The sequence below is a fragment of the Oryx dammah genome, unplaced genomic scaffold, assembly GCF_014754425.2.
Source record: "Oryx dammah isolate SB20612 unplaced genomic scaffold, SCBI_Odam_1.1 HiC_scaffold_16, whole genome shotgun sequence".
Classification (NCBI taxonomy): Eukaryota; Metazoa; Chordata; class Mammalia; order Artiodactyla; family Bovidae; genus Oryx; species Oryx dammah.
Window position 1 is genome coordinate 14,164,264 of NW_024070200.1, and position 20,893 is coordinate 14,185,156.

General features: G+C 47.0%; 3 protein-coding genes across 5 annotated transcripts; 1 reads left to right on the forward strand and 2 right to left on the reverse strand.

The window, feature by feature from the left end:
- Positions 1-198: 198 nt before the first annotated feature.
- HYPK (huntingtin interacting protein K) lies at positions 199-3,172 on the reverse strand. 2 transcript variants are annotated; one of them, XM_040256649.1, is made up of 4 exons: positions 1,279-3,172; positions 900-955; positions 504-555; positions 199-368 (listed from the first exon to the last, which is right to left on the reverse strand). In XM_040256649.1, exons 1-4 carry the CDS (start codon positions 1,438-1,440, stop codon positions 273-275), a joined length of 366 nt encoding a protein of 121 aa, XP_040112583.1. In that variant the 5' UTR covers positions 1,441-3,172; the 3' UTR covers positions 199-272. The 2 variants fall into 2 exon arrangements, with proteins under 2 accessions (XP_040112583.1, XP_040112584.1); XM_040256650.1 differs by lacking the exons at positions 199-368; positions 900-955 and having other exon boundaries at positions 496-555; positions 1,279-2,479.
- SERINC4 (serine incorporator 4) lies at positions 2,044-6,850 on the forward strand. Its single transcript, XM_040256653.1, has 12 exons — positions 2,044-2,145; positions 2,609-2,785; positions 2,956-3,134; positions 3,538-3,617; positions 3,859-3,952; positions 4,207-4,418; positions 4,746-4,841; positions 4,963-5,089; positions 5,478-5,550; positions 5,970-6,018; positions 6,155-6,308; positions 6,500-6,850. Exons 1-12 carry the CDS (start codon positions 2,044-2,046, stop codon positions 6,693-6,695), a joined length of 1,539 nt encoding a protein of 512 aa, XP_040112587.1. The 3' UTR covers positions 6,696-6,850.
- Positions 6,851-7,660: 810 nt separating this feature from the next.
- SERF2 (small EDRK-rich factor 2) lies at positions 7,661-9,582 on the reverse strand. 2 transcript variants are annotated; one of them, XM_040256651.1, is made up of 3 exons: positions 9,342-9,582; positions 8,615-8,723; positions 7,661-8,002 (listed from the first exon to the last, which is right to left on the reverse strand). In XM_040256651.1, the coding sequence occupies exons 1-3, from the start codon at positions 9,502-9,504 to the stop codon at positions 7,939-7,941; spliced, it is 336 nt and encodes a 111-aa protein (XP_040112585.1). In that variant the 5' UTR covers positions 9,505-9,582; the 3' UTR covers positions 7,661-7,938. The 2 variants fall into 2 exon arrangements, with proteins under 2 accessions (XP_040112585.1, XP_040112586.1); XM_040256652.1 differs by having other exon boundaries at positions 7,661-8,025; positions 9,342-9,450.
- Between the last annotated feature and the right edge of the window lie 11,311 nt (positions 9,583-20,893).

Genomic DNA, 20,893 nt, shown 5'->3' on the forward strand with positions numbered 1-20,893 from the left:
GACACATGCCATGGGGTATTAGTGCACCTTGAATATTGCTGAGAACTGGTCATATGGATGAGCCTGATCTGCTACCTAACATCTGAACATGAGGTACTCTTCCACACTGATCCTCAACATAGGTTCATTAAGGGTTCTACTCCAAGATGTAACTCCCCACAGTAAAATAAAATATGTTATTATACTTGGTCCAAAAGATAAAACTGCAACTTAAAAAAAAAAAGACATCTTTATTGAAATAAGTTAATCCAATGGGTCTGAGAAAACCCAAATCAGTTGGTTAGGGCAATAAGAGCTTCCACCACGTTGCCCATGTGTTCCCTTAAGCTCCGTTCTGCGGCTGCTCGGGAGATCTCCATCTCTGTCATCTGCAGGGAAAGGATCAAGGATTTTACCAAAGCCGCCTGGGCAATAAGGTGCCAGCAAAACGTGAAGACTCCACTTGTTTCAGGAAACAAAAGACATATTCCCCACCCACACAGTAGTTAGGCATTACTACTCACTATCAGCTCTAGGTCTTCCTTCTTGATGGTGACTTTTGCCAGTTCCTTCTCCCTGAAAATATTCAGGTACGTTAGTCCTCACATTCTACCTCCACGATAAACTCCCAGAAAGGATCATTCCCAGTTGCGCCTTACAAATAAATGATTTGATAAATATTGTTGACTGATAATACAAAAGGCCTCCCCCTCGCCTAACATCCCATCGCACCCCATCCCCTGGAATATTTATAGTAGGCAGGTGTTGCCAGGAGGTCTTTCCTTCCACCAACAACAGTCAAGTTGTAAATCTTAGGTCTGCAGAAATTGGTGATAGAGTTGAACGGTACGAAGTACAAAAGCCTAACGATGGATTTTTTCTGTCTCGGGTAAAGAGTGGGGCAGGTAGGTAAGATTTACCGCTCCTGTTTGGCTTTCTGCTCCCTGGACCGTCTATCTCCAATCACGGACATGGCCTATGGGAAAGACAGATCAAGTTGCTGCTCTGCTACTCACAATTCCTAACAATCTAAAATACCAGTAACAAGCGAGTGAGGTGTGGATTCACAAGGACGAGAGTACCAAGAACCCGGGCCTACGTTTAGTTCAATTCTGTGCACCTAAGACCCATTTTAAACCTCGTCTCCATCAAGCGGAGGGGCCCAGGGACGGTTCAGTTTCCCTCTCGCCGCCTCCCACCAGCGGGATGCGGGCCCCTCCTGGAACCAGGCTTGCCGTTTCGGCCTCCAAGCCCCGTCTGCTCTCATCCCGCCCAGACACGCTGCCCGGCCAACCTCACCGTCTCCAGATTGGAACTCTGGATCTCCTTCTCTTCCGCATAGTCGGTGACTCGCTCCAGGTCCGCCGCACCACTGTCATGCTTCCGTGGCTTCTCCGGAGGCCGCTCCGGACCGCTCGTCTCTGTCTCCAACTCCAGCTCCACGTCCCCCTCCGTCGCCATACCGATCCCACGCGCCGCCCCACAGGCCCGGCCCCGCCTTAGAAGGACTTCCGGCAACTGCCCCGCAACTTCCGCCGGGATGGTGGGGAGGCGGGGCTGGCCCTGGGCCACACCTTCTTTAGTGCGCTGGTTCTAGAAGCTTCAGCAAGCAAAGCAGTTCGGCTCTCTGACTTCCTTTCGGGTTTGTACAGTGTTTTCCGCCAGGCCGTGTCCCGGACCTAACCCGTCACCACTGCAGACCATCCCAGCCTTTCTTAAACTAGGTCCAGCCCACACACCAAAGGAACTCTGTTCAAGATGAATGACGTGTAATCCTAAACCAATTAAGAATGCTAATCTACAGACCAGATAGGCAAACTGCTCCCTAATCTGGGGAGAACAGCCTGAGAAGCCCAAGGGCCCTGGGAAGAAAGTAGTTTCACAGGGATATCTGCATTTTCCACGACCCGGGGGGTCGGTGTTCTCCTGGTATCCCTCCCCATTCTGCCTTAAACTGGGTGAACAGCCCGGGATTGCAGGAGTCCAATGGGCTGAGGACGAAAGAAAGCTACCTTCTCATCTGCCTTCCATCTGGTGGACCTGGGCTTAATCCCTGGGATAAGGATGGTGGGTGCAAAAGCGGTCACAAGTCCCAACACCTCCCTCCGCCTGGCACCGCAACGCAGGGGAGTCAACAGTGTCATAGTGAGTCCTCCCTTCTATCAGGTGAGAGGGTACGTGGGCAGAGAACTCCCCAGAGAAAGAGCTGGCTGAAAAGGGGAAGGGAACGGTGGCTGAAGCTGGGAGGAAAACCCACGGGAGCTGGTAAACATGGCAGACCTGCCGTTTACTGCTGAGGCCCTTCTGCTTCTTTGGGTCTAGACCTCTCCTCCCATGTTCCTGGTACCAGATGTTTAGGTCTTGGAAAGATTAAGAGGCCAGATGTGACAGGCTCTTAGGAAGTTCTGCCACTTATGTTAAGCTCTTATGATGAAAGCTTTACCTGACGTCAGTGGAAAGCAATCCTAAATAGCTTGGAACCAGACAGTCTGAGAATTCCTAAATGAGGGAAGACGGGGAGGGGGAAATTTTGGAATTCAGCCTCATGGGTTCACCTCACAAATGTATTGATGTAAGCCTATCCTCAGCAAGTCTCTCCCTTGCTGCCCTGCATCTGCTCTACCCTCAGGTGTCCTGCTGTGGGCCTGTTCCCTGTACCTGCTGCTGCCCTTCGAGGTGGCCCCCTCTCACAGAGCCTCCCTGTAGCCGCCTGTTCTACATCCTCCTCCACGTGGGGACCTCAGCAGTCTGCTGCCTCCTGCTGTCAAGGACAGTGGTGGAAAGAGTCTGGGGCAAGGCACATGGGGTACGTGGGAGGAGGCTGGGCTGCAGTGGGAAAGGATAACAGGACAAAGTCTGAGGTAAACGAGATTTGGACTGAGGGTAGGGGACAGATGAGTGGACGTACCCACGGGTAGGTACTCCTCTATGCATGACAACTTGTCCAGCCATTTCTTACATGTACCTTCCCTTCAGATCCAGATGCCCTCAGGGCTGTGTGCCCATCTGTTTGGCCACTCTCACTGCCCAGTGCTGAGCGGCTCTGGGGCTGTATACCGCATATGTGCAGGAACTGCCACCTTCCACCTGCTGCAGGCTGTGCTGCTGATCGACCTCCACTCCCGCAACAGCCTAAGAGCACAGCTACATAATAGGTCTGTGTGTACTCTTTGGGTGGGGAGAGGACAGGGAGGGAAGTAGACACAAGCTGAGTAAAGGAAATTTCCAGATGAAGTCATAGCACTGTAAAAAGACAGAGAATAGGTTTAAGTCCCTGCTTCCACTATACTTGCTGTGTAACCACAAGCCACACACTTACCCTCTTTGATCTTCTAGTTTTCTGAAATGGAGGTAACAGGGGAGTTACTATATGCAAACCCTGTCAACTCTAGAACACTGTCCAGATGTCATTTAGTTATCAGGGTCAGAATTTGGAACAGGCTGTGATCAGCTGTCGGTTCCTCCCTTCTTCTATTTAGTCTCTTTTCTCCCTTTTCCTATAGTTCTGCTTTCTCCTTTGCCTATTTTTCTGAGACATTTTCTTTCCCTCTTAACCAGTTTCTGGCTCCTCAAGCTGCTATTCTTGCTAGGTCTCTGTGCTGTTGCCTTCTGCATCCCTGATGAGCATCTCTTTCCAGGTACGTTCTGTTTCATCCTGATCAGTTAAAAGATTTCATCCTGATAAGTTAAAAGATGTTCTAAGAAAAAACTCTTCCCTGCCAGTCCAAATGCTTCCAATGCAAGGGATGCGCATTTGATCCCTGTTTGGGGAACTAAGAACCCACAGGCCTTGCGGCACAACCAAACAAAAAAGGTAGGAAGAGGACCGGGGGTAATGATATGATCAGTTACATTTTCCTACTGGTGCCTCACTTGCAGCCTGGCATTACATTGGCATATGTGGTGGCTTCACGTTCATCCTGCTGCAGTTGGTGCTTATTACTGCTTTTGCTCATTCCTGGAACAAGAACTGGTAAGGAGCACATAACCCTGAAGGCTTCCTGGGAAATGTGACATTACTAGACCCAGTCAGGTTGGGCAAAGGACATGACAGGTTGATGATCCGGAAACCTCCAATTAAGCAGTATGGAAAAACTCAGGAGTATGATGGCTGTAGGCCAGGTGGGATAGGCAAGTCTTACTAGTCTTCTGGGAGAGGGGGAATAGCTGATAATGGGTAAAAACAAGAGTTGGAGCCCCAAGCCACTGCCCACTTCCCACTCTTAGGCAAACAGGTGCAGCCCAAGACTGCCGCTGGTTCCTGGCTGTGCTGCTGACCACCCTGGGATTCTACAGCATGGCGGGTGCAGCAGCCACGCTCCTGTTCCACCACTACACACACCCAGCCGGCTGCCTGCTCAACAAGATGCTGCTTAGCCTGCACCTTTGTTTCTGCGGCCTCCTCTCCTTCCTCTCCATCGCTCCCTGCATCCGCCTCAGTGGGTACATGCCTTACAGCATTAAAGATTTGGGGGGCCTTTAGAATAGCAAATTCCACCATCCTCAGTCACTTCAGTCATCTCTCTCTACAACCCCTTTGCAACTCTATGGACCACAGCCCACCAGGTTCCTCTGTCCATGAGATTTTCCCATGGCAGACTTACCACGGAGCCACCGGGGAAACCCAAATAGCAAATTTCATTTGCCTCCCTAATCTCAACCATTCTCTGCTTCCTCCAAAGGGTGGGGAGACAGAAGCACACGAGGGTAGGAGTTGAGGAAACTAGTACCCAGTAGGCTAAAGCAATGATTTCCGTTCTTCCCAGAGCAACCTCACTCTGGCCTTCTACAAGCCTCTATCATCAGCTGCTATATCATGTACCTGACATTCTCTGCACTATCCAGCCGTCCTCCAGAGAGGGGTAAGGAAAGGACCTGGATTCTTAACAAGGTTTACCCCTGCTAAAACCTTTTTCGCTCTGGCCAAATACCTCGCTCTTTGTTCTCTTCATCTTTCTCTTCTGTTGCCTTGCCCTTTCTCAGTAATCCTTCAAGGACAGAATCACACTCTGTGCCTGCCTGGCCTGAGTGAAATGGAATCCCACACACCAGATACTTCTCTGGCAGTGATGAGTGCTGGCATCATGTACGCTTGCGTGCTTTTTGCTTGGTGCGTAAAAGTGTCAAGGGAAAGGTGTGAGAAGGGAGGATGCTCACAAGGACAGGGATGGTTAGGAGATAGTCTGGGGCCATGGTTTATTTAAACTTTAAAGGAAGGTAAGAGGAAAGCTCCCCATGAACAAAAACAATTTCTAAGAATAGCACCTGTCAGATGATCTGTATGAGATGAAGTGGACAGGGGAAATGACTTGAGAAACTTTAAAAGCACAAAAGATTTCAGGGCCCTCACATGAAAAAATTTCAAAATTTTTTGGGGAAAGGGGCTTTGGGAGATCACTACCCTCCTGAGTTACTAATATGGACCCTCTGGCAGTAAATGCCATCAGGTAACCTTCCTGCTGTTTGACTGTATCAACTTGAGAACTATCTCTTCTCAGCAACGAGGCTTCTTACCTGGCTGAGGTATTTGGGCCCTTGTGGATCATCAAGGTTTACAGCTATGAGTTCCAGGTGAGGATGGATAGCTTAGTATCCCCAGTACCCCAACCCCCTTCACACACAGCAACACACACACACATCCTATCAACCTCTACCCAAAATGCTCAGATTCTAGCTGCTGTTACCTTTTATTGAGTACCCACAACATGCTAGGCACTGTGCTAGATACTTTACATACACAATCTCATTTAATTTAATCCTCACAACAACCCTGTGAGGTAGGTGTTTGCTCCATTTTACAAATGGAGAAATTGAGGCACAGAAGGTTAAATATCTTACCAAAGTTCCCATAGCCAGTCATATACTGGAGCTAGAATTTGAACCCAGGTGTGCCTCCACTTGTCACACCACACCCATCTTTTTAAAGAGGAGTTTCCTGTACTATTTCCCAGACATTCTTTTTCCAAAACATGCTGCCTTTCATCTTACAGAAGCCCTCACTCTGCTTCTGCTGCCCTGAAACAGTGGCACCAGAGGAAGGCAAGTGTCAAGTGAGGATCCGTAAGTGTCGATTTCTGCAGAATGCCCAAGAGTGCAAATGCCTTCGTGAAAGAGGCTGGGGAAGGGAAGAGGTGTTTCAGCAGCTCTGCTACCAGCAGTTCTTTTCTCTCTCCAGGGCCAAGAGGTGTGGCTGTGAGACCAGCTGACCAAGAGACCTCTCCAGCTCCTCCAATGCAAGTCCAGCAGCTTTCCTACAGCTATTCTGCTTTCCACTTCGTCTTCTTCCTTGCATCACTTTATGTCATGGTTACCCTCACCAACTGGTTCAGGTAGGATGGAGGGGGGCCTGGGATACTCTTCCGAAAACCTAGTTGTTTTAGGGAAAAGAGCACTTCAAGGCCAGTCCTGAGTTCTCCCCAGACACACGAGTCTACCATATTCTTTGCTGGGTCAGTAGGCTAGCTCTAAGCTCAGAGTCACGGCCCTGCAGACTCTCTAACCAGAGACTTTGGTTCCACAGCTATGAGGGAGCAGAGCTGGAAAAGACCTTCATCACAGGTAGCTGGGCTACCTTCTGGGTCAAGGCTGCCTCATGCTGGGCCTGTGTACTCCTCTATCTGGGGCTGCTACTTGCACCATTCTGTCGGTCCCCAACCCCAGACCCCCAGCATCCTTTCTTCAGGCGACACTGTCATCGTGTCAGTATTGCCAGATGACAAGTATCCAATCTAGGTACTTTAAACAAACTGGAGTTCCCTTGAATATGTACCCCTAGTCTTAACTCACAGGAGCTGTCCAGCCCAACAGATTCCTCAAAGACACAATGGGAAGTTACCTCCCTTTAAGTTGAAGTCAGTAGTATGTCTGACTTGAAAAAAATGGCCACACACACCCTAATACCCTGGGCAGAGTATCTGACTCACTGGAGCTACCATTACTTCTTCAATCCAGCTCAAGAGCCTGATTCCAAGTCAGCAGCTCAGGAATCACTGCTAACCCAGCAGACAGGGTGGCACCAGCTCATTCCTGGCTCTCATGGTAGAGAGGGGGGCAGGGAAAGACTAAAGGGGACCAAAGACTTGGCGCTACCTTTGGCGATAAAAAGGAAAACAGGAGTCCACCCCTGGGTACAGGGATGTAAGAAGCCCAGAACTCTAGAACAAACCAGGACATGGGAAGAAAGGCGCACAGAGACTACCCTAAGTTTTAATCCTGATGTTGAGGTCAAAGGAAATGGGAAGAGAAAATCTACTCTCATTCCATGAGGAATGACAGAAGAGAATGTCAACACTTGAGAGCAGCTAACCACAGGAACTCCGTCAACAGCAGGGTCTGGGCCAACTTTCAAGCATAGGAACAAACTGAGGAAGAATGAGGAAGAGGGAGCATAAATTTAGGTCTTGCAGCCTTCCTTCTCAGGGCCTCAGCTCCTTCCTCAGGGTGATGTTCCAGGTCTGAATGGGGGACAAAAACCACAAAAAAGAAGTCCCTACGGCTCTTAAAGGATTTCTCTACCACACACAATATCTGTCTGTTGCAGTACAATAAAGAATTTTTCTGTGATGTTTAAACTTAACCTACATATTCACCTTTTGGAGTATGAAATTCCCTTCCCTTTTGGTGGGAAAGGGCAGCCATTCCTCCATCCCCATCCCCCCAAATCCCCAGTCAAACCAGGCGCTCAAGGAATTACAAAGCTACTTTTAATACTTTGGGGTGAGCCCCACAGGAATAAAAAACACTGGGAAAGGGTAACCCCCTCACCCCCAGGAGTGGCCCAGGGGGAGAGAGGCTACCTGAGGGGTAGGAAGCACAAAAGGGACCCGCTGCAGACTCAGGGCAAAGGGAATGCCATCGGTGCTGGGACCTGTGAGCACTACAGGAGAAAACGCGAGCGTGATGGGACTGGCTCCAGGCACACAGGCGAAGGGCAAGAGGGTTGGACACGAAGCCACAAAGCTACTTGGGTTCCTCCTTCTTCTCGTTTGCCTTTTTCTGCTTCTGCTGCATGATCTCCGAGTCCCTAGGGGTAGAGATGATGGGGCACTGGGAGGTACCAGAGGGCACAAAGGACAAGATGCAGGGGTATGAAGGGCACAAAGGATAAGATGGAAGTGGATGGGACAAAACTCAGCATACGGCTGCCGTATTCCCACCCTATGAGACCAAGAGGAAGAGAGCTGAGGCTCAAAAGGCAATCAGTCTCTATCTGGCTGTTGCCCAAGGGGTCAGAAGTCTGGCCACACAGGCCCAAGGCTATTCTGTGCTGAGTACCACACCCCGCCACACCAGTGAGAAGGTTGGGAGAAGGCAGGGCAAATGAACAGCAAGGAGGGCCAAAAGGACGGGGCTGTCATAACCACTACTGCATTTGAAATGTGAAACTCCCTGCCCTTGCCCTTAAGGTCAGACCCGGGGGCACTCAGAAACCAGACCGAGGGCAGCACCCGTCCCAGTCCCTTCCTGTAACGCTGTGAACAATTTAAAGGGTGAGAGGAATAAAACCCTAGAGGAAACGATGCACTCTGCCCCTCACGGCTAGTCCAGATAAAAGCTCAGAGCTAACTTTTCCAGGTACAACCCTCGGTCTAAACCCAGGTCTCACCCCACCCTCCCCTCCCCTCCCTGGGGCTACCTCTGCTTGCGGGCGGCAGCAGAAAGCCCGTCATCTCGGCGCTTTCCCTTAACCGAGTCGCTCTGCTTTTTCATATTCTTCTGGCGGGCGAGCTCGCGCTGGTTACCGCCTAGAGAAAAAAAAATTAAAGGTGAGACGCGAGGGCCTTTCCGGCCGCACACCGGCGACCCTCTCCCCTCACCAGACACCAGCAGGCTCCCACACTTCATTCCCGGGGCGCCGACACCGGCCCGTTTCGGGGCCTGGGCTGCAGATTCGGCGGGGGAAGTGAGGGGGGGAGCTGCCACGGGGCAGGTCAAACTGGAGAGTGGGCAGAGGACGGTTCTGAGGAGCCTGCTGGAGGCGTGTTTCGAATTTCGGCGCAGCCTGCGGACCCAGACAGGTAGTGGCGGTGTCTGCAGACGATCTGGGTCTCTGTGGGGGATGGGCAGGGATCCGGAGTAGGGGGCTCTGGGTCTATCACAGGCGCGCAACCCTTCCCACACCGCGGAGAATCGAGGAGGGCCTTTGCCTGCCGAGGAGCGGGGGGGTTGGGGGGAGGTTCTCAAGAAGTGGCGGTGGGGAAAGGGTCGATTTCCGGGCTCCGAGTGTGAGGGTGGCTAAAGACCGCTCCCGGAGAAAGGTCTCCCTGGGGAAGCCAAGAGGAGGTCAATACCGAGGTTCGGCAGTCGTGCTCAGGGTAAAGGGGGAGAAAAAGGGCAAGGAGAGAAGGGGTCTCAATGCTCACGGGTCATGGCGACGGCAACGGCTCCGGCCTGCCTCCGTTGCGTCCCCTCGTTCAGTACGACGTTACAGGCCCCGCCCCTTTCTCGCGGCGTAACGAAGTCCTCTTTTCCTCCCCGCCCCTTCCCGCCCGGGCGCCGATTCCTATTGGTCAGGAAGAAACACATGTGGCCCCGGGCCACGCTGGAACTCCGGAGGACGAGAAGGGGAGGTTCGCTGGCCGAGCGCGCTGCGTGGGGCGGGGCTTTCCGAGCAAGTCTTTAGGTCGGGTGGAGAGAAAGTAGGCCAGGTCACGTGATCAGGGTCGGGGGATGGAGGGGTGCGGCTGGCGATGTGGCACTCCCGAGGGCTCGGGCACGTGACCTGGCAGAGTGACCTCATACGGGGACGGTTTGGGACACACACTCACCCAGAGGGAAGGCTGGGGGAACAGAGTGGGGCGGCTTCGCGGGGACTGAGATGGTCCGACTGGTGCTGTTACCAAGACTGGAACAAAACGCCGGTATTACTTAGGATCCTTCCCAACTAACCACCTATTTGAACACTTGAGTGCACGAAATAATGTACGAGAACAACTTAAACTCCCTTCCAACATATTGTTCGCCTATCCCAAACTCCAATATAGAAACTAGCCGCCACATCCAGTATGTACAAAAATCATGGCCCTGCTCATTTGCCCACAGAAGCTCTAAATATGTAGCTTGGAAGTATTTGAGGACCCCAAAGCCACAGACTCTGGCCTTGTATCAGGGACTCAGAGACTGGGAAATGCACATACTATGTTCATTTCTCCTTTGCCATTTGCCCCCACTATACTGTATCTACCAGCAACACCTGGTTTTAATTGGCAGTTGAATAGGGCGGGAAGCTTAGATTTCTCCCTCTCATTCCCAGATTCACTAATATGTCTACAAGACTCCCCACCAGTCGTGAGGAATTCACTGGATAAAGGAGAAGTGTGTTAGTTGCTCAGTCGTTTCTCGCTCTGCAACCCCACGGACTGGAGCGAGCAGGCTCTTCTGTCCGTGAGGTTCTCCAAGCGAGAGTACTGGAATGGGTTGTCATTTCCTTCTCTGGATAAAGGAGAAACGCTTAGGAAATCTCACAGGAGAGGATTAGTTATAAATTTCAACTTATCCTCTCCAGTTAGTGCCTGCAGTAAAACCAAGATGAGGCTAAAACTACAAACTGTCTTCTCTCTCAACATAAAACTGGGCTGGGGAGGGGGGCAACAAACCTCATTCAGTACTATCCGCACAAGTTTTGCCATACCCAGGTATCACCTGAACTACTACTATTTATTACCTGAAACTTTTGTATTTGGAGGGCAGAAGTTGTGCTGCCCTGCAGGGCTTGTGGACATTTTAGTTCCCTGACCAGGGATTGAACCTGGGCTGAAAGCACCAAATCCTACCACAAGACCACCAGGGAGCTCCCCATATCACTCTCAAATGCAGGATAGAATGCAAAATTCATATTTCTTTAGTAAATTAAAAAAAAAACGGCATCTGGTGATTCATCACTTCTGATGTTAAAAGACACAGTGACTTTTGCTTTTCCTCTCTCTCTTGGATCACTGGCTCATGGAGAGCCAGCTGCTATGTCAGGAGGAGAGGTCCATGGGGTGAAGAACCATGGTCACTGGCCAACAGTCAGAGGGCAGAGAAAGTATTTCCACTTTAATTCAGGATGGGAGTTGGAGTTGAGAGTTAGGGACTAAATTAGAGAAATGGAGATCCAAGGCTCTGAAGCAGAGAAGGAGGTGAGGTGGGATTTAAGAATCCCACATATACAGTGAGTAGATGAGGAAACTGGACTTCAAAGATAGGGACAGCATCACAGACCTAGAGCCACAGACTGACCATGGTTCACAAAAAGAATTTGGATGCTCTGGTTTCCTAGCCCCAGGTTCCCACGGTCCCCTTGGATTTAGAGAGACTACAGAGCCAGCCCCATGGAGAAAGCCTAGCTAGCCAAGGATGAGTGAAATAGTGCAGGATGAGGAAGCAATTTCTCTCTTGGCACATGCTACCTCTTTATCAGCTCCAGAAGAGAGAGAGAGTAGAACAACCCTGTGACCAGTCTCCTCTTATTTAACTCACCCAACACTATCCCCTTGTTCAAGAGTCTATTTCTAATCCTAACAAAACCTAGGCTGATTGCCACAACTCCTTCCAATCTAACTTTTCCTGGAATTGCCAAAGAAGTCACTCATTCTTTGGACAAATATTCATTGTGTTAAGCACCAAGGATGTACCATCTATTGTATTCAGTTCAGTTCAATTCAGTTCAGTCGCTCAGTCGTGTCTGACTCTTTGCGACCCCATGAACTGCAGCATGCGAAGCAGAAGATATTAAGAAGAGGTGGCAAGAATACACAGAAGAACTGTACAAAAAAGATCTTCACAACCAAGATAATCACGATTGTGTGATCACTCACGTAGAGCCAGACATCCTGGAATGTGAAGTCAAGTGGGCCTTAGAAAGCATCACTACGAACTAAGCTAGTGCAGGTGATGGAATTCCAATTGAGCTGTTTCAAATCCTGGAAGATGATGCTGTGAAAGTGCTGCACTCAATATGCCAGCAAATTGGGAAAACTCAGCAGTGGCCACAGGACTGGAAAAGGTCAGTTTTCATTGCAATCCCAAAGAAAGGCAATGCCAAAGAATGCTCAAACTACCGCACAATTGCACTCATCTCACACGCTAGTAAAGTAATGCTCAAAATTCTCCAAGCCAGGCTTCAGCAATACGTGAACGATGAGCTTCCAGATGTTCAGTCTGGTTTTAGAAAAGGCAGAGGAACCAGAGATCTATTGTATTAGTCACTAGGTTTACAGTGATGAACAAAACATATGTATCACCAGACTCATGGAACATATAGTATAGAGAAAAAGAAGAAGGTCTCTCTCTATATATAATACATATATAAGTATGCATGTGTGCATGCTAAGTTGCTTCAGTTGTGTTCAATTCTTTGCGACCCTGTGGACCATAACCCATCAGGCTTTTTGTCCATAGGATTCTCCAGACAAGAATACTGGATCAGGTTGCATGCCAACCCAGGAATCGAACCTGTGTAAACCCATATGTCTTATGTCTCCTGCGTTGGGAGGTGGGTTCTTTACCACTAATACCACCTGGGTTAGTCCATAGGTAATAGATAGTATAGACAAGTAATAGACAAGCCAACTGATGCCTGGTGAGCATGGTATGAAACTAGGTCAGGAAGTAGGCAGGGTAGTTATATGATCTGAGTCACTACTGCTAATACCACTAATAGCTAACATTAAGTGAGTGCTTATTAAGTATATCAAGTATACTTTTCTTACTTGGACCTTACAATGACCTTTTGAGGTGTCATGATCCCCTTTCTACTGATTTAGAAATTTTGGCACAGTCAGGTTAAATAAATTTCCCAAGGAAGCACAGATAGTAAAAGGTGAGGCTGAGAGTTTAACCCAGCCTCTGATATTCATCAAGATGTAATTTTTCTTTTTTTTTTAAGAGATCACTCTGTGGGAGGAAAGTGGATTAGAACAGATAAATGGAAATGGGAAGACCAGTCAGGAGGCTCTCACAGACATCCAGGATGCTAGGCCTAATTCAGTAACAGATCATCGAAATGAAGTTCAGACCAATTAGTCAGAAAGAATTTGTTGGTTTATATAACCAAACTAGGGCATGGGCTACAATGTGAATGATTGTCAGTCAGTCAGTCAGTCAGTTCAGTCACTCACTCGTGTCCAACTCTTCGCAACCCCATGAATTGCAGCACACCAGGCCTCTCTGTCCATCACCAACTCCCAGAGTTTACTCAAACTCATGTCCATCGAGTTGGTGATGCCATCCAGCCATCTCATCCTCTGTCGTCCCCTTCTCCTCCTGCCCCCAATCCCTCCCAGCATCAGAGTCTTTTCCAATGAGTCAACTCTTCACATGAGGTGGCCAAAGTATTGGAGTTTCAGCTTTAGCATCAGTCCTTCCAATGAACACCCAGGACTGATCTCCTTTAGAATGGACTGGTTGGATCTCCTTGCAGTCCAAGGGACTCTCAAGAGTCTTCTCCAACACCACAGATTAAAACCATCAATTCTTTGGCACTCAGCTTTCTTCACAGTCCAACTCTCACATCCATACATGACCACTGAAAAAACCATAGCCTTGACTAGATGGACCTTTGTTGGCAAAGTAATGTCTCTGCTTTTGAATATACTATCTGGGTTGGTCATAACTTTCTTTCCAAGGAGTAAGCGTCTTTTGATTTCATGCCTGCAATCACCATCTGCAGCGATTTTGAAGCCCCCCAAAATAAAGTCCGACACTGTTTCCACTGTTTCCCCATCTATTTCCCATGAAGTGATGGGACCAGATGCCATGATCTTCGTTTTCTGAATGTTGAGCTTTAAGCCAACTTTTTCACTCTCGTCTTTCACTTTCATCAAGAGGCTTTTTAGTTCCTCTTCACTTTCTGCCATAAGGGTGGTGTCATTTGCATATCTGAGGTTATTGATATTTCTCCTGGCAATCTTGATTCCAGCTTGTGCTTCTTCAGCCCAGCGTTTCTCATGATGTACTCTGCATAAAAGTTAAATAAGCAGGGTGACAATACACAGCCTTGACATACTCCTTTTCCTATTTGGAACCAGTCTGTTGTTCCATGTCCAGTTCTAACTGTTGCTTCCTGACCTGCATATTGGTTTCTCAAGAGGCAGGTCAGGTGGTCTGGTATTCCCATCTCTTTCAGAATTTTCCACAGTTAATTGTGATCCACACAGTCAAAGGCTTTAGCATAGTCAATAAAGCAGAAATAGATGTTTTTCTGGAACTCTCTTGCTTTTTCCATGATCCAGCGGATGTTGGCAATTTGATCTCTGGTTCCTCTGCCTTTTCTAAAACCAGCTTGAACATCTGGAAGTTCACGGTTCACGTATTGCTGAAGCCTGGCTTGGAGAATTTTGAGCATTACTTTACTAGCATGTGAGATGAGTGCAATTGTGCAGTAGTTTGAGCATTCTTTGGCATTGCCTTTCTTTGGAGAATTTTGAGATTACTTTACTAGCATGTGAGATGAGTGCAATTGTGCGGTAGTTTGAGCATTCTTTGGCATTGCCTTTCTTTGGGATTGGAATGAAAACTGACCTTTTCCAGTCCTGTGGCCACTGCTGAGTTTTCCAAATTTCCTGACATATTGAGTGCAGTACTTTCAGAGCATCACCTTTCAGGATTTGGAATAGCTCAACTGGAATTCCATGAATGATTGTAGTGGAAACTAAAACCAATAACAGGGGGATGCCTCCCCGTCTTTTATTTTTGCTCTCTTTTCTCAGATCCAGATCCCTTGACATGATAGCAAATGGCTACAAATGGTCCCTACCCTCAAATTTCACACCATGTCCAAGAGAGAAGTTCTGAGTCTCTTCCTTTAAATTCAGTGTTTAAAACCCGAGTCAGAGCTCTGATGGTTTAGATGCCCACCTTTGTGGTGGGGAGGTGGTTGTGAAGCAGAATATAATGAGAGCAGCCCCCAGCAGAACCATTTGGTTCTGCTAATCATTTGGTTAGTATGGGGAAGGAACAGGTTTATCAAAGAAAGAGAGTTTCCTCCCCAGAAAAGGAGGATGCTAGACAGATAAAAAGAGGTCCATTACCTCAGGGCACAGGAGATAGTCACTTGGGCTGAAATGGTGTCAGCAGAAATGGCAAGAGTGTGCGGCTTCAGAATATATTTTTGGAGAAATTGCCCTGGTGATCCAAGAGGCTAAGACTCTGAACTCACAACCTAGATCCTACATGCCACAACTAAGAGTTTGCGTGACATACCTGAAGATCCCACGTGCCACAATGAAGATCGAAGATCCTTTGTGCCGCAACTAAGACCCGTTGGAGCCAAATGAATAAATAAAAGAAAATATTAATATATATATATTTCGAGATTCTGTTAGAGAGGAAGATACTATCGATTCCTGGGTTCGTTCATATTCGTCATGGAATTCTCCAAGCAAGAATACTGGAGTCGGTAGCCATTTCCCTTCTCCAGATCTTCCTGACTCAGGGATCAAACACGGGTCTCCTGCATTGCAGGCAGATTCTTTACCGTCTGAGCCAGCAGGGTAGCCCAACACTTTAGTGGAGGAGACTTAACAATTTACAAGTAGCCAAACCAAACAATATGAAATTATAGCTTACTTTAGGTGTTAAAAGAGAAACAAAAGTGTAAGGACAAAGAATAATGGGAAAAACCCACTTCTGTGTTGACTTTTTTTTTTTTTTTTTGGCTGTGCCACGCAGCTTACGACATCTTAGTTTCCCAACCAGGGATCAAACCTGGGGCCTCTGCAGTTAGGGCATGGAGTCCTAACCACTGAACCACCAAGGAATTCCCTGTGGTCACTTTTAAACTGAGGCCTGGAGCCAGTTGTAGGGAAAGTAGAAGAGGGTTCCAGCCATGCAGCTGAATCCCTAACATTTCTAACATATCCCCTTTAACAAGGAAGAGCAATAGTTTTAGGAACTTCTTTCCTTCCTCCCTAAGTTCCAAGGGTGGAACTGAATCACTAGGTCAATCAAAGTAAATTCATCACTCTTAGCTTTGATTAGCTCAGGAATCCCTCCCTAAACCCTGCATGGTATTCATCTGGTGACAGTTATTGGTTCAGGAGTTAGCATGTTACCTAAATAGGTCTGATCAGAGTGAAGTGATCTGCTAGGTTTAGCAGAGCCCTCTGGTGTTCCTAAAGATGGAAGCCTTTCTGTTCCCCATTTCTTGCAGGCAAGACTCCAGCCTCCATGTTTGGAACACTTGATAATTGAGGGAGGAGAAGCCAAGAAACCAGAAGATTGAGGGGCTTCCCTGGTGGCTCAGTGTTAAAAGAACCCACATGCCGATGCAGGAGACACAGGTTCAATCCCTGATCCAGGAAGATCCCACGTGCCTTGGAGCAACTAGTTCACCACAACTATTGAGCCTGTGCTCCAGAGCCTGGGAGCTGCAACTATTGAGTCCACCTCCTGAAACTAGCCCCTAGAGCTGCCTCACTAGAGAAAAGCCCACCCAGTAATGAAGACCCAGCACAGTCAACAATAAATAGATGTTTTTAAAAAGATTAGGAGATCAACCACCGGAGAGGATATTAAAGGCCTGCAAGCCCTGCTCACACCCTAATCTTGTCAGACGCCAACTTCTCTGGGGTGGAGACAGTTTTTCAAGAGAGAAGCCCAGTGCATCAATAAGGCTATCCTTTTCTGCTTCATCCAAAACTCTGTGTCCTGTTAAAGGGACTTATATAGTCAAGAAATACAAGAGAAGGGAAAAAAAAAACTACAAAATCAACCCCAAAACTTGTCTCCAAGATTTGTTTTTGTTGTTGTTGCTGTTTTTTAAGTCGCTCAGTCATGTGTGACTCTTTTGCAACCCTTGTAGCCTGCCAGGCCCCTCTGCCCATAGGATTTTCCAGGCAAGATTACTGGAGTGGGTTGCCATTTCTTTCTCCAAAGGATCTTCCTGACCTAGCATCTCCTGCATTGCAGAGGAATTTTTTACCACTGAACCATGAGGGAAACCCTGTCTCAAGGATCTGATTTGCCACCAGTGTACAGAAAGGCCTAGTTTTTGGTAACAAGACCAAAGGGAGGGACTTTTTTTCCACTGTGGAGCTCTTTCTCATTGACTTGAATAAGGATTCATTCACATAGGCCTTAACTGCTTTTGGCTTCTTTGACTTTGAAGCACAATCCTTAAATTGAAGCACAGTGAGTGGCAGAAGGAAATTGCGTCCTTGATGATGCTCTTGGGCCACTGAATAAATCAACTGTAACATTTGTTCTCTCTCTGAGCTTCCTGCTATGAAAACCACCGTATTTGTTTTTTGAGTAAAGTGTCTTGAGTCGGATTTCTGTTACTTCCTCTGAATACTTTTTAAGCAATATACAAACAATAGAAATAGCATATGCCAAGGCCCTGAGATGGGGAAAAGCTTGAATAACTAGATTAATTGGAGGGATCACATAATGAAATGATCCAGTAAATTTATTGTAAAGTGCAACCAGTCCTCTCCATGCATACTAAACTTCTAGTTAGATTTTAGTGCCTTGGAGAGATGAGGATCAGCAAGCACTGAAGAAAAAACACTCAACATAAAAATAGGTCAAAGCAAAACAGAAACAGAAAGTAAGCTCTCAGAGGATTAAAAACAATTCCAGGAACAAAAAAAAAAGGGGTGGGGGGAGGGGACTATAATTAGTATCCTTAGAAGTGAAGAGGATATTGAACAAAAACAGGGGAGCTAGGAAAAAAAAACCATGAAGAGAATAAACAGCTCTTGGAAATTAAAAATATGATAGAAGAGTTGGAAGATAAAAGTTGAAGAAATAATCCAGAAAATTAGGCAAAAAAGTAGTCTGGTGAAGCTTAAGGATCCCTTCTAAAAAAAGGTTTAAAATACACCAATGGGGGACTTCCATGCTGGTCCACTGGTTAAGAATCCACCTGCCAATGGTGGGGACATGGGTTCAATACCTGCTCTGAGAAGATTCCACGTGCTGTGGAGCAACTAAAGCTGTGCTCCACAACTACTGAGCACCCTAGAGCCTGTGATCTGCAGCAAGAAAAGCCATCCCAACCAGAAGCCCACGCACAACTAAAGAGAAGCCCCCACTCTTCACAACTAGAGGAAGCCCAAGGGCAGCAATGAAGATGCAGCACAGCCAAAAATAAAATATTTTAAAAAATACACCCAAGGTATCGGTACATCCATATTCATAGCAGCATTATTCACAATAGCCAAACAATAAGAAGCAACCCAGATGTCTATTGACAGATTAATGGTCATAGAAAATGCAGGATATACATACAATGGAATCGTATTTAGCCTTAAAAGGGAAGGAAATCCTGACAGATGCTCCAACATGGATGAACCTCGAAGACAGTATGCAAAGTGAAATAAGCCAGTCACAAAAAGACAAATACTATATGACTGCACTTATGAGGTATCTAGAGTAGTCACATTCAGTGAAACAGGAAGGAGAAGGGACTTTATGTTGGTGGGAACTGGGAGGAGGGGGAAATGAAGAGTTCTTGTTTAACAAGTACAGAGTTTCAGTTTTACAAGGTGAAAAGAGTTCTGAAGATTGGTTGCACAGCAATGTGCAAGCTCTGTACAACTAACACACTGTGTGCGCTCAGTTGCTAAGTCATGTCCAACTCTTTGCGACCTCATGGACTGTATACCTTGCCAGGCTCCTCTGTCTATAGGATACTCCAGTCAAAAATACTGGAGCGGGTTGCCATTTCCTCCTCCAGGGGATCTTCCTGACCCAGGGATCAAACCTGTGTCTCCAGGGTCTCCTGTATTGACATGTAGTTTCTTTACCACTGAGCCACTTAGGAATTCCTACTACTAACACTACTGTACTATTAACACTACTGAGCTGTACATTTAAAAATGGGGAAGATGGTAAATTTTATTATGTGTATTTTGCCACAATTAAAATAAAAAATGAAGACTACATGGGATCATAAATGTTATAATTGATTATATTCATATATAGTTATCAAAATATTAACATGCTTCTGGTATAGTAACTGCATTTTTATCAATGCATAATATAAAAGATCGAGGCAATAAGAATTGTAATGGCGATAACAATTGTAATTATAAAGTGGTGATGAGTGCAAATGGGGTTTAGATATCACTCCAACAAATGTGATATGAAATGAAAATACTTCTCATTTCTCTTTGTGAGAACATCATTACTGCCAGTACAAGTGGTTTGTGCCTACATTCATAACTGAAAGAAATGTTACATTTTATTAGGGTTGCTGCTGCTGCTAAGTCACTCCAGTCATGTCCGACTCTGTGTGACCCCAGAGACAGCAGCCCATCAGGCTCTCCCGTCCCTGGGATTCTCCAGGCAAGAACACTGGAGTGGGTTGCCATTTCCTTCTCCAATGCATGAAAGTGAAAAGTAAAAGTGAAGTCACTCAGAGGGACCCCATGGACTGCAGCCTACCAGGCTCCTCTGTCCATGGGATTTTCCAGGCAGGAGTACTGGAGTGGGGTGCCACTGCCTTAGTGAAAATAAAGGGTGTAATTTTCCCCTTTCCAAGTTCACAGAATTCCTAGTTCTGTGGTCTGCAGACACAGTTTTAGAACCTCTGCTCCGTGACCCTGGGTAAGCTTCTCTAAACTTCAGTTTTCTTTTCAGTCCTTAGTATTGGGCACATTCCTAAATCATACACCCTTTTAGGCAATTATTTCACACCCTTTTTATTCCTCAACTCCTATTGCTTCATCCTCATACTCTTTCTCAGTTGCTTCCTGCTTCACTGAGAAGACGGAAGCAATCAGAAGAGCACTCCCCTAGACTTTCTCACACCCACCAGTCTTTTTTGTTTATAATTTTATTTATTATTTTAATATTTGCCTGCACTGGGTCTTTGTTGCTTTGCACGGGCTTTGTCTAATTGCAGTGAGCGGGGGCTACTCTTCGTGGCGGTGCTTGGGCCTCTCATTGCAGTGGCTTCTCTTGCTGCAAGAGCACAGACTCTAGGAACTTGAGCTTCAGTAGTTGTAGCACATAGGCTCAGTAGTTGCCCCATGGGACATGAAATCTTCCCACACCAGGGACTGAACCCATGTCCCCTGCATTGGCAGGCAGATTTTTATCCACTGTGCCACCAGGGAAATCCAGACCTCTACCAATCTTTTGCACCTGCACCTACCTTCTCTGTCCATGTGGCCTTCTCCTATAGATGACCCATCCATGCTCCTTTGGAAAGCCAATCCTGAATAGATCCCACTGCCTCTATTCTACTCAAGAACCCCACTTCAGCAACCCTCTTCTCTTTCCTACATCTTCAGAGTTTGGGGGATATTCCCCAAATAATTCCCACCAGCATAAAAATATGCACTTTCTCTCACCATAAACCTTTCTCTTGATCCTATTTCCCCTAACAATTGACTCCCTATTTCTTTGCTCTATATTTAGCAAAGCTTAAGTTCCATATATCCTCTGTAGATGCCTTACCTACCATTCTCTTTAAACCTTCTCCAATCAGGCTTTCACCTTACCACTTCATCAGAACTGCTCTTATGAAGGTTACCAATGAATCCACATTGCTAAACCCAGTGATCAATTCTTTTTTTCTTCTGTAATGGTTGAAATATAATTCACATATCATACAATTAACCCATTTGAAGTGTACGTGCAATTTTATGGGTTTTAGTATAATCCACAGATGTGTGCAACCACCACTACTGTCAATTTTAAAATATTTTCATCACAATGGTCATTTCTTAATCTTCATTTTACTTGGCCTGTCTGTAGCATTCTAAAAAATTTATTTCTTATTTATGTGGCCACACCAGGTCTTAGCTGTAGCACTTGGGATCTCTAGTTATGGCATGTAGGATCTAGTTCCCTGGCCAGGGATCAACCTGGGGCCCCTGGCACTGGGAATTCGGAGTCTTAGCCACTGGACCACCAGGGAAGTCCCTATCTATGGCATTTGACACAGTTCTCTTTTCTTTGAAACATGGTTTTCACTTTGCTT

Coding starts and splice junctions, on each gene's coding strand:
- HYPK (XM_040256649.1), bottom strand. CDS start 1,440: ATGGCGACGGAGGGGGACGTGGAGCTGGAGTTGGAGACAGAGACGAGC. Junction 956..1,278: donor AGAGTTCCAATCTGGAGACG/GTGAGGTTGGCC, acceptor TCTTTCCCATAG/GCCATGTCCGTGATTGGAGA. Junction 369..503: donor AGGAAGACCTAGAGCTGATA/GTGAGTAGTAAT, acceptor CTTTCCCTGCAG/ATGACAGAGATGGAGATCTC.
- SERF2 (XM_040256652.1), bottom strand. Junction 8,026..8,614: donor GCTGCCGCCCGCAAGCAGAG/GTAGCCCCAGGG, acceptor GGTACCTCCCAG/TGCCCCATCATCTCTACCCC.
- SERINC4 (XM_040256653.1), top strand. CDS start 2,044: ATGGTGGGTGCAAAAGCGGTCACAAGTCCCAACACCTCCCTCCGCCTG. Junction 5,090..5,477: donor GCTTGCGTGCTTTTTGCTTG/GTGCGTAAAAGT, acceptor ATCTCTTCTCAG/CAACGAGGCTTCTTACCTGG. Junction 6,309..6,499: donor ACCCTCACCAACTGGTTCAG/GTAGGATGGAGG, acceptor TTGGTTCCACAG/CTATGAGGGAGCAGAGCTGG.